At 35.6% G+C, this 12282-nt stretch overlaps 1 protein-coding gene across 5 annotated transcripts in view; it reads right to left on the bottom strand.

Annotated features, from left to right (window-relative positions):
- Window positions 1-12282, bottom strand: part of LOC108715516 (leucine-rich repeat-containing protein 7) — a 197217-nt gene that overhangs the window by 15592 nt on the left and 169343 nt on the right. For all 5 annotated transcript variants that reach the window (XM_041561336.1, XM_041561335.1, XM_041561334.1 and 2 more), the window contains 2 exons: window positions 7530-7646; window positions 2917-3171 (listed from right to left, as the gene is read on the bottom strand). In XM_041561336.1, the coding sequence (XP_041417270.1) occupies window positions 2917-3171; window positions 7530-7646 (372 nt within the window). The remainder of the gene's footprint in view (window positions 1-2916; window positions 3172-7529; window positions 7647-12282) is intronic.

Raw genomic sequence — 12282 nt, forward strand, 5'->3', positions numbered from 1 at the left:
TAATTGGGTTTACCAGATATGGGTTGCAGATTTACATGTTTAATTTTAGAGACACCAATTTAAGTAAAATGCAGAAATATCTCTACATCTAACATTACAGAATTTATTGTAAAAATCCATGTGCACTTTTAATATGATATATTTTTCAGTTTCCAGAGCTCTGTTCAGAAAAAGCAAATCCAAATATTTAATTACATGTATTTTTAAAGTATTGCACACATTGTTTGGGCACTTTAAAATAAAATGATTGCAGTTAATATCCAATTTAATATCTGCTGGGGAAAAAAAGAAAAAGAGTCTCTATATTTTGGTCCAAAAATAAGTTTGCTATCCTGTCAAATAAAAAAATATATGAAGATATATATCAACATAAAACCGTCACCTTTATTACATTCCCTCTATTACTATCAGTGAGCAATAAAGCTCAAATGATACGTTGGCTGGATTGGGAGGTCTATTGGTTTACAATTACACATGTCCAGCATTCTACTGGACCTAAGGTGATTTATTGTGTTTATAAAAACATCAAATAGGCTGCATAGCTTGAAGCATATGGCATTAAAAATACAAAAGCTATGGAAGGGCTAAGCTATGAAAGAGTAGCTTTAAACACAAACACTTTTTTACTGTATGTTTAATGGGTATAAGAGGGTAAAAAAGGTTTCAGATTAGAAAAAGTTATATGAATCTGGTAACAAATAATTTCATATTCATGCAATAAAAAAAAAGACAAACATAATAATGAATTCTCTAAAGTTAGTTTTGATATATGGCAGGTTTTTCATATGCAGGATAAAGTGCTTTCAAATATAGGCCAATGTGCAAAATGTACAGTTTTAACAAGAAAAAGAGAAAACAGACAGTGGATCTCATTTTAGAAGTGTAATAAATCAAACCAGAGTTGCAGAGATCCATTACACAACCTGGTACTCATTAGTGAAAGGGAAAGCGGAAATATGCTTTTGCTTGCAGTTTTGAGAAAAGTAGTATTAGAATAAGTTAATATGAATATATGTGCAAATATAGACAACATACCTCAATTATCTTGAAGAAACTTTTTATAAGCCAATAAGTTGTAAGAGGTTACCTCTGCAGGCTGATAGGACCTGCTGCTCTAATAGCCATACACACACATTTTTCAAGCTGCCAGAACTGTATGTTTGAGTTCTCCTTCTGAGTAATTTGTCAAATGCTGTTACAATTCCACCACAGTTCACCGGGTAAAAGCTTCCTGATGTGTATTTATAGGGTTACAGCTGATTTTAGAATCTAACAGGCCCACAGAATCAACTACACTGCAGGCCACTAGTGCCAAACCTCACAACAATATGGCTGACCATTCCCAGAAATGATCCATCAATTATCTTGCTACTTGGCCTGTATTTGACCATGTTTCATGCAATCAAGTGTACAATGCAAATGTATGTAGCCTTTTAGAGTAGATTAGAGACTGTCAAAGATACAAACCAAATGCAGAAAGATTGGTTATGTTATTCAAGAGGAGTTGAGTTATATGTGAAGGGGCAGTGTTGGCATAGTGGTGACTTTGGAGGATATGTTTCCAGGGTTATGTTTGAACCGGAGGTAAAATAAACAGAGGGATGTCACATATTTAAGTGCGAGATAACTGAAAAAAAAGTTATATATTCTGGGAATGTTTATTCTTTGCCTCTGATATCCCAGAGAAAGAGTTTTAATTCTCCATCAAGGGAAGACAGAGTGAGGGAAGAATATTGGAATTATACATTTTTGGTACAAATATGGGGGATTCAAAGATATTGTGTCATTTTGATTCATAAACATTTACCAAAGGATTGATACCTGCATATCATTCTAGTCCAACCAAAAACTGCTCAAAAACTGAAAACTGAGCTGAAAAGTCACATGCAATTAAGATTGGATTCACAAAACAAATTTAAATATATATCAGGATTCTTTAAAAGTTAAGGAAAACATACTGCACCAGGTAATTCAACTAAAAGTGTTACTGACATTAAGCTAACCATAATCATATTACAGTTCATAATCACATTAAGGGGGTTATTTATCAAAGGTCGAATTTCGAAGTTATGTGAATTTTTAATTTTTAATATTAACTCTAATAAATTTGAATGTACTCACAACTCGAATAGGAAGTTATTCATGAAAAAACTTGGACGTCTAACATTAAATCGAATAGGAACAACACAAAAATTCTAATTGAATGCAAATCGAGTTTTCCTCTGGAAAAAAACTCGATTTGTCAGGAAGGCTATTAACATCTCAAATGGTTCAATGTACCTCTGCCCTTGACTTCTACATGAATTCGGCAGGTATCGAATGGTTTCCATGGTCAAGGTGTGATAAATTTCACATTCAAATCGAGTTGGTGTTTTTAAATTCGAAATTGTGAATTTTTAGAAAATTAATATTTTCCATTCGAACTTTAGTAAATCTGCCCCTAAAAGTCTAAGCAACTTTGCAATACACATTAATCACAAATTTTCAGTGAATAGCACTTGGATGGTTGTAATATTAAATTTGAGAAAGGCTTTACCCAGTGTATTGTTCATAAACCCTAGAAATAATCAGTAGGCTTTTCTTATATAAAAGAAAAAAAAGTAGCTTTTGCAATTAAACATAATATAAATATTTTTTCAGAACTTTGTTATAGCTTGTACATAGGATATAATTGGTGCATATTTATAACAGCTTGCTGAAGCAGAATTCTTTTACTTTTATCTGTTTTTAGTCATTAATATTTACTCATCTTAGTAAGGAAACTAAGCACAGAGACAGCATTATGTATTTTAAACAGTATTAGTAATTATTGCCCCCATCATTTAATATAAATAAAGTATCATTTATATAAAGCTTATGTATCAATATGCAAACCATAAATAGAATACATGATCATAAAACTGGAAACTTTCCTACCTGCTCAGGGTATCCATCCATACTCCTTTGCCCTTTAGTCTGGATCAAACACCTTCCTGACTGAGGACCTCGCTGAGCAGAAGGGATCTGAATAGGAAGTGGTGACTGGTACTGCTGGATGGTGACTTTATTCATACCACCTTCATAGTGCTGCTGCTCTCTGGATCTATGCTGCAGACTCTGGGATCCCATTAACGTCTGTATATGGCTACCTGCCTGTGGGTAATGTAACCCGTTGGGCAAAGCTTCAGGAAGCTGAAAAGAAGCAATTATTACAACTTATATGTTCGACTAGAAGACAACCTCCTGAAGTTTGCCGCTTATTAGGCCTCTAGAGATTTACTGACAGCCTCTTGAGGCATTCACTGATACCAAAATATAAAATTGCTGGTTCGCTACCTTAACACCACAGTTTGTTTGTGCTAAACGCGCAGTACAAAGTGTTAAAGGAGTATGCATTAGGGATGCACTGAATCCAGGATTCGGTTCGGGATTCAGTCAGGATTCTGCCTTTTTCAGCAGGATTGGGCCGAATCCTTCTGCCCGGTGTAATTATAAAAATATCTGGAACGGTCTAAATCCTAAGACGGACGAATGGCTAGTGTCAGAGGGTTGATATTTGTCACCCCCACCCTCTATGACGCCATAACGCTATATGGCCCAAGGCAGGATGGACTTTAAGAACTAATGGTCTACTGTGGACAATGGTCACGCATATAGCTTATACTAGGCCATACAAACAAAAGATCATCACTCTGTTACTTAAATTCCAGAGTGTTAGCATAACGCCAGTCTGTCTGTTGGGGCCCCTTACTGCTGAAGTGCTGCTCAGATTACTGGAAATACCACAATGGCCTTGGTTAGCCGATAGCTGATTGCGAGGCTGTGGACCGTTGGAGCTAGGCACAGTATGTTACCACATTCCTTTGATAACATGTAAGACTAAGTAAATCATTTAGACATTAATTGTACAAGGAGGAGACAGACTATGTATGGTATTTCCGTGAAACCCTTGTCACACTTATTGTAAAAGCCTTCTGAAAGCTATATAATGCCTGGACCAAGAGGTGTGTCTTTGGTAAGTCCTTGGCTGACATTCTGTGTGTTACTCCAACAGCTTACCCAGACAAAACTGTTATGTTGTATTATGTATGAATAAATTGCCTGACTATTTCTAAAGGTTTTCCTTTACTGAGTTTTGTCTTACACGAGGTCAAAATGGTACTACTAAAAATACCATCACCGGCCGAACCGAATCCGAATCCTAAATTGCATATGCAAATTAGGGACAGGGAGGGAAATTGCGTGACTTTTTGTCAGAAAACAAGGAAGTAAAAAATGTTATTCCCCTTCCTAATTTTTTCCCTTCCATATGCAAATTAGGGTTTGGATTTGGTTCGGTATTTGGCCGAATCTTTCGTGAAGGATTCGGGGGTTCGGCCGAATCCAAAAAAGTGGATTCGGTACATCCCTAGTATGCAAGAGCTTACTTAAAGGGGTTGTTCACCTTTAAATTTTTAGTATGATGTAGAGAGTGATATTCTAAGATGATTTGCAATTGGTTTTCATTTTTTTATTAATTTTTTTGAGTTATTTAGCTCTTTATTCAGCAGCTCTCCAGTTTGCAATTTCAGCAATCTGGATGCTAGGGTCCAAATGACCATAGCATAAATAAGAGTCTGGAATATGAATAGGATAGGAAAGGGACTGAATAGAAAGATGAGTAATAAAAAGTAGCAATAACAATAAATTTGTAGCCTTACAGAGCATTTGTTTTTAGATGGGGTCAGTGACCCCCCATTTGAAAGCTGGAAAAAGTCAGAAGGAGATGGAAAATAATTAAAAAAACTATGCCATTCTATAACATACTAAAAGTTAACTTAAAGGTAAAGCACACACACGCACACACACACACACACAGGGGCTGATTCACTATGGGTCGAATATCGAGGGTTAATTAACCCTCGATATTCGACTAGGAATTGAAATCCTTCGACTTCGAATATCGAAGTCGAAGGATTTAGCGCAAATTCTGCGATCGTACGATCGAAGGCTTATTCCTTCGATCGAACGATTAAATCCTTCGAATTGAACGATTCGAAGGATTTTAATCCAACGATCGAAGGAATATCCTTCGATCAAAAAAACATAGGCAAGCCTATGGGGACCTTCCCCATAGGCTAACATTGACTTCGGTAGCTTTTATCTGCCGAACTAGGGGGTCAAAGTTTTTCTTAAAGAGACAGTACTTCGACTATCGAATGGTCGAATAGTCGAAAGATTTTTACTACGAATCCTTCGATTCGAAGTCGTAGTCATAGTCGAAGGTCGAAGTAGCCCATTCGATGGTCGAAGTAGCCCAAAAAACCTTCGAAATTCGAAGTTTTTTTACTTCGAATCCTTCACTCGAATTTAATGAATCGGCCCCATATATATATATATATATATATATATATATATATATATATATATATATATATACAGTAATAACTGTATATATACAGTAAATTGGCAAATTAAATAAAATTAACAAAACAATATAGATTGTAATGTAAATAAAACCTAGCATTGCCATAAGCACAATTAATGTAATTTCACCAACCTATATAGATCTGCAGGCATAAGGGCAATATGTTCTACCATATCAGCTTTAATGTACTTAAGGATTTGTTTTTTAAATAAATAGCAATGCTATCCAGTCTTCACACTATTCAGCTAAGCATCTGTACTGTATGGAGGTACACCCTGAGGCTTTCTGCAAAGCTATTATTGCAAATGCTTGTAAAGTTTATAGCTTGTGGAGAATTCCTCACTGCATTCTCACAATGCATACCTCCAGCTGAGATCTTATTGTTTGGACCCTCTCTCATCTCACATGTAATTATCTGGCTTGTTCTCAGACAACAAAGAATAGTTTTATCACTGTCATTGTCCTAACTAAGAAATAATAAAGACTTATAATTCATGAATGTCATGAAAAAGTAATAATGCAAACCCCAAGCTGTTAAAGAACTAAGAATGAGAATTGCTTTCTGTAGAAATCCAATCCAATGTAATCCTATTCTTTTCTCACCTGCTGTGCACTATACTAAAATGGCATATTGGACATTGCAGATTAGGCATTAACCAGTCCTGCAAACCTTTAAAACCTAGAGGAAAGAATGAAGAGCAAACATGGCAATTGTAGATTTGAAAAGCCTTGAGAATTTCATGCTCCAAAAGGTTTAGCTTTAATAAAATTATTTAAAAAGCAGTATTTCATGGACTAGCCTTAGCTCTACTCTACCCCTACATAACTAGTTAAGCCAGACTTTGTAGTCACACTAAAGCTGGCAATAGATGCAAAGATCCGATCGTTCGAACTTCCCCATTTCCCGACCTGCCACTAACCATTCAGATCAAATAAAGTAGTAAAAGAACAGATCAGCAGATGTTCTGCCCCTGACAGCAATCGTACGAAAGTTATGTCCGACAAAAGCTGGTGACAGTCTCCCAATGAAAATCGTACGATCGGCAATATATGCAGAGAAATTATCAGCAGCCGACAGAAATCTTTTAACCTGTCCGATCGACCAAACGACCGATCTCCGCCGAATGAAAAATGTCGGGATTCTCCACACACGGTTCGTAAATCGTACAAATCCTCAATTCGTGCGATCGGATCTTTGCGCCTATGGCCATCTTAAAATATGACTTCAAGTCATCTGGTGACACCCCTGCTTCAGGCTCCCTTCACTATTTACAACCCATACCAGATATTTGTGGGGGCGCAGTTGGGGGAAGTATACTTATACTACTTATAATTGCAAAAAAAAAGACCTTCCCTCAGCTGCCTCCAGTAATGTCAAAGGCCGACAACAAATAGCTTGAACTACGCTGTCTAAGGTAAGCCTTTGAAGCACTTCTAGTCAAGGAAATTAAGGGGTTTAAGTCTGAATGCTAAAAAATCTAAAATTTTGAGGTTTTTTTTTTACTATATAATCAGAATTTTTAGTGCAAAAAAAACCTAAAATTTTTGAGATTTATTATAACCTGAGGCTGCAGTCCAAATCCTGAAAATCCACCATCTCAGACCTGCTGAGGTTGTATATAAGTCAATGGGAGAGTTCCCTATCCTATTTGGACGTTTCTGTGGTCTGCTCTGGAATTAGCCAGAAAATTTCAGGATTTTCGGGCAAAAATCCGAAAAATCCTGTTTTTTTTCGTGAAGAGGCCTGAAAAAATCTTAGGATTCTGGAAAAAAACTCTCTCAATTTTATTGAGTATTTCCCCAATCCAATAACATCTGGCTTTTTTAATAATAGATAAGGTCAAATCGTGAAATAAAGTTTGGTCGGACTTTTTTAAAATAAAATATCAGAAAAAATTTGGATTTTGAGAGATGAAATATGCTTTGTTTTTAAACTAGGTAATTACAGGATGGTGTAAAAGATATGGGTAAAATACAATGATCATATTATTGACAGTAAATTATGCCCGGACAGCCCTGATCCTCATTATTTCTAAATACTGTAAATCTGAACAAATCTGTAGAATAATTATGAAAGGAAAAGTCAGCCTATTTATTCTTTTCATTTTAATATGACTGGAATTTAACTTAAAAGCAATAATACCTTTTTAGTGTGATTTTCAGGTGGTACATCTCTTCGACCAAGCGGATAAGGGTTCCATTGACCCAAAGACATGTCTTCCTGTCCATTGTCTAGAATGTTGCTTTGCTGTGATGGTGTCTAAGTTATATAAATAGAACAAAATTAGAATATTTTTTTTCATCTGTTGAACAGTTTATGATTTCTAGCATAAAAATGTCCCTAAACAAATTGTTATCCAATTACTACCATTGATATAATCATAAAGTTAATGTGCATTGCATTTATTGTTTTTTTTCTTGTCGTTATCAATCCTTCAAACCATCCTGATATATACAATGTGGGTAATATGTGAGCCTTATCTCACATGCTCCTGTAAAAAGGTACCTTTAATATGCCTTGTGTCTGTGCCATTAACATAGTCATTGTTTACAGGACATTTCATACTGCAATGAAATGTAATACAGGTATGGGACCTGTTATCCAGAATGCTTCAGACCTTTGGTTTTCCATATAATGGATCTTTCCATAACTTGGATCTTCATTCCTTATGTCTACTAGAAAATTATGTAAATATTAAACACGTCCAATTGGCTGGTTTAGCTTTTAATAAGGATAAGTATCTATCATTTAGAGCATGTTCAAGGTACTGTTTTATTATTACTGATAAAAAAGGAAATAATTTTTACAGTATTATATATAATGGAGTCTATGTGAGACAGCCTTTCCATAATTCGGAACTATCTGGATAACGGGTTTCCGGATAACAGATCCCATACCTGTAGTTAAAATTTGAGTACTTGTATCAAAATTAATGATTTTGTTTTTTTTAGTGTGTATTGATTGTGCATGTATTCTTTCAAATCTTTATTAAATTTGCAAAAGCAGTTATGTTCTTTCCTTTGGTATCTACTCTGTTGGTGCTGCTTTTTAATATGAATTCGCAATCATAATATAGAAGAGGACAGAAGAGAACTACACACTCAAATATTGCACAGAAAATATGCTATTAATTTCAGTTTTCTATTTGTACTTTTTCCTATATAAAAACTGAATAATGCTCATACACAAAAATAACCAAGTTACAGATTTGTAACAGTTGAATTTAACTGAGGGTGTGTATTTTTATAATGCTGTATAATTTCTTTAATGAATTATTAAATGAACACCATATCACAAAACTAAGCTCCATTGGTTTTCCATTTACCTAAACATGCTTTCAAGCATTTTGCTGAATCATGTGCCAATTACAATTAGCAAAGGCATTCATTTTTTATCTTGTTGAGTCATGTGCCAATAACAACTAGCAAAGGCCTTCATTTTGTATTATATTTCTTTGCATTTGCCTTTTGAATGAACTTGTTCTATTGCAGTGACTGGCTATAGCAACCAGTAAGTGGTTTGAATGACAGACTGGATGACGAAAAGGAGAGGACCTGAACAAAAATTAAAATAAGGACAGATATAACAATACAAATCTAGCCTTGATATCCTTCTGCTTTTTGATGCTAGAGTTTGCTATTTATAGTAACCAGATTGCATGTTAAATATGGTTCATGTTCTAGTTCCCTCTGGGGGGGGGGGGGTTGCTAGACAATGTCTGTGGTCAGAATATAAAGGGTGAAAGCAGAGCTAAACATTTTAATATGACATCACTATTTTAATACAGTCCACCCATGAACAAGTGGTGAATTAGGTAATCAGACTTAAAGGAGAAGGAAAGCTACCAAAGCAGTTTATTGCCAATAGACTAGCCACAATAGTGCAAGCTATAACAATATTTTTACTCTGCAAAATGCTTTACCCGACCTGATTAAACAGCTGTAGAAGCTCTCTCATTTTTTTTAAGATAGCAGCTGCCATATTAGCTTGGTGAGACATCACTTCCTGCCTGAGTCTTTCCCTGCTCAATCATAGCTCTGGGCTCAGATTACAGCAGGGAAGATAAGTGGGAGGAGGGAAAAAAGGAGCGGGAGAGTGAGAGAGGAGCAAACTGAGCATGCTCATGCCCAGCCCTGAAGGTTTGTGCTGAAAACAGGAAGTATTATAAAGAAATCCATGTGTACACTATAGAAGGAAAGAAATATGGTGTTTCTTTTGACAGAGGACTCAGCAGCATTACTTTGAGGTTTTACTAGTGTATTTATATAGACCTTTCTGATAAAGCTTACTTAATTCTAGCCTTTACTTCTTTAAATATTAAACACCTCTGCCTTAAAGAACCACAAATTGCATTTCTATATATTTAATTGTAATATTATAAGGTGAATGAATAATTATAATCTGCCACGTTATTAATAAGCAAAATTATATATTTTGAGCATTAGTTCTGCACGCTTCCTTTATTTATTTAGATATAGATATATATTAACCTTTTATCAGCATAACAAGTAACTAAGGGCTTTATTTTGCATCTTACTGCACCTGCTTTTTATGGTGAACTCAACAGGCAATGAATTGATCGATTTTCTAAAGCTTTCCCTTTTATAATAGGTGGTTTTATATTTACTATTCAATTACTACCTAACAAATTTCATTTCAGACAAATTCTGGTAAAGATTAACTGTATGTTTTAATTTTTTTGAATATTGATCATTTTGCTCAGCGTAGAAAACCACATCAAAATACTAAATTCATATTGCACTACAATTAAAGCTGTATTTATAATAAAATGTTTTTTTCCTGTTTCAAGCAAAAGCATGAGTCATTTTAAAATATGAACAGTAAGTTGCAATTTACTTAATGTAGTTTTATGAACAAACAAGCTTATTTTATCGTTATATTTAGAGGCTTATTTATTAAATGTTTAAACCACGACTAAACTCATATCCACCATTGTCATCATATTTATTAAAAGTTCTTTAAAAATGTACAAATGAAGAAAGCGCTGAACAATTGGAAAAAACCCCAGAATACTTCGAAAACCTCTAAAAATTCAAATTATTTTAACAAGTCGTAGCAAACAAAATGTGAAATCCTCTAAAATTCTGATTAGTTTAAAAATGGTCCAATAGGATCAGCACACCTTGCATTAACTTCTACAGAACCTCGACAACTTTTACCTGGAGAAGTAAACAGCCTGTTAGCAAGGAAGTGCCTCCAAAGAGCTACTCCAAAGTAGCTCTCCATCTTCTTCTCTGCTAATTTACTGCAAATGTTCTCTGCCCCTGTCAGTTACTGAGCTTACGGAATGACTCAAAATATACAGTATGTATAGCGCAAAAATCATTCATAATTCATTCACAATGCAAATAGATGTTCACCAACTGAAAAATGTTGCTTTTGCAAACATGTTGCCCCTCACATAACATTAATATAACAATTGTGATTTATATAGCTTGCAAACATTCACAGTCTTTGTACCGTACATACTCGAGTATAATATACCTCGGCTTATACTCGAGTCATATATCTGCAAAAAGAAAAAATGTGCTATCATGTCGGATTTAGAAAGGTAGCGTTCGTATATGTATGTATACTGGGGATCTCCTCCGTAGTTATGCAGAGTATGCAGCTGTACGATCGCTCTGCGACATTTCTGTGCATTTAGCATGTTGAGGCTACGTGGTTGTTCCTAATGGAAAAACCTGTGCATAGTGAAGTACAGACAAGGTCTTCAGCCAGCCCGCACTGGGCTTGTGCTTACAGGATATGCAGCTTTACCATCGCTCTATACAGATAAATCTCGGGTGTGCAGATTTATGAACGCTTTGTACAGCTGAATCCAGGGTTTCGCAAAGTTCAAACTGCAGTGTATTGAATTGAAATAATCAGAGACTGAAAGTGCAGGGAAAGAAACTCCACGAGGCAGATAACCCTCTCCCTGTAAAGAAGGAACAGCAGCCTTCACACGCTGAACATACTGAGCCACAGAAACTGCAGGACCCAGGATTCAGCTGTACAAAGCGATCATAAATCTGCACACCTGAGATTTATCTGTATAGAGCGATCGTAAAGCTGCATATCCTGTAAGTACAAGCCCAGTGCAGGCTGGCTGATGACCATATACAAACGCTACCTTTCTAATTGAATGTGTGTAGATCCAATTGTATCAACCATCCGACTGATACCAACGGTATTACATGATAGCACATTTTTTATTTTTGCAGATATAAAGAAGCGCAAGAGTGCACTGCCATTCTATATCCTATATTTATCCCAAGGGACTAGTGAGTCCCACGATTTAAGTGGGTGCTGCCATACCGATTCCAACAACACAAAGAGCGGAGTCTATCTATACACCAATACTTGAAGAAAGCATTTTAGGTCTTCAGCAGAACACACGCTCCTGCGTAAAGATGAACCACCCCTTTAACCTATCCCTCTAACCCAGCTAAACATACCGTGGAGGTGAGTGTGTGCGGAGTGAACTTGCTGTAACTTTCTCACCCTAGGCTTATACTCGAGTCAATACATTTTCCCAGTTTTTGTAGGTAAAATAAGGTACCTCGGCTTATACTCGGGTCGGCTTATACTCGAGTATATACGGTAATAAAATTTCACAATCATAAACCAATTAACAAAACTGTAGAGGAAGTGTTAAAAGTTTGCAATGCACAATTAAGGTTTACAATGCAATAAAAGCCTAATGAAGAATATTACATTGCAACAGGCCAATTTTTACTTTTGCGAATTTTATTACATAAAAAATAAATGTCACAATATAGGGCTGATTAGTAATTACTACATGGCAGCACAGAAACCAGGGCAACTAGCATCAGAATTTAATAGCCCTGTAGTATCAGTTTATATTAAAGGCCATTATTTACCCAGTATA

This window comes from Xenopus laevis, chromosome 4S (assembly GCF_017654675.1).
Source record: "Xenopus laevis strain J_2021 chromosome 4S, Xenopus_laevis_v10.1, whole genome shotgun sequence".
Lineage (NCBI taxonomy): Eukaryota > Metazoa > Chordata > Amphibia > Anura > Pipidae > Xenopus > Xenopus laevis.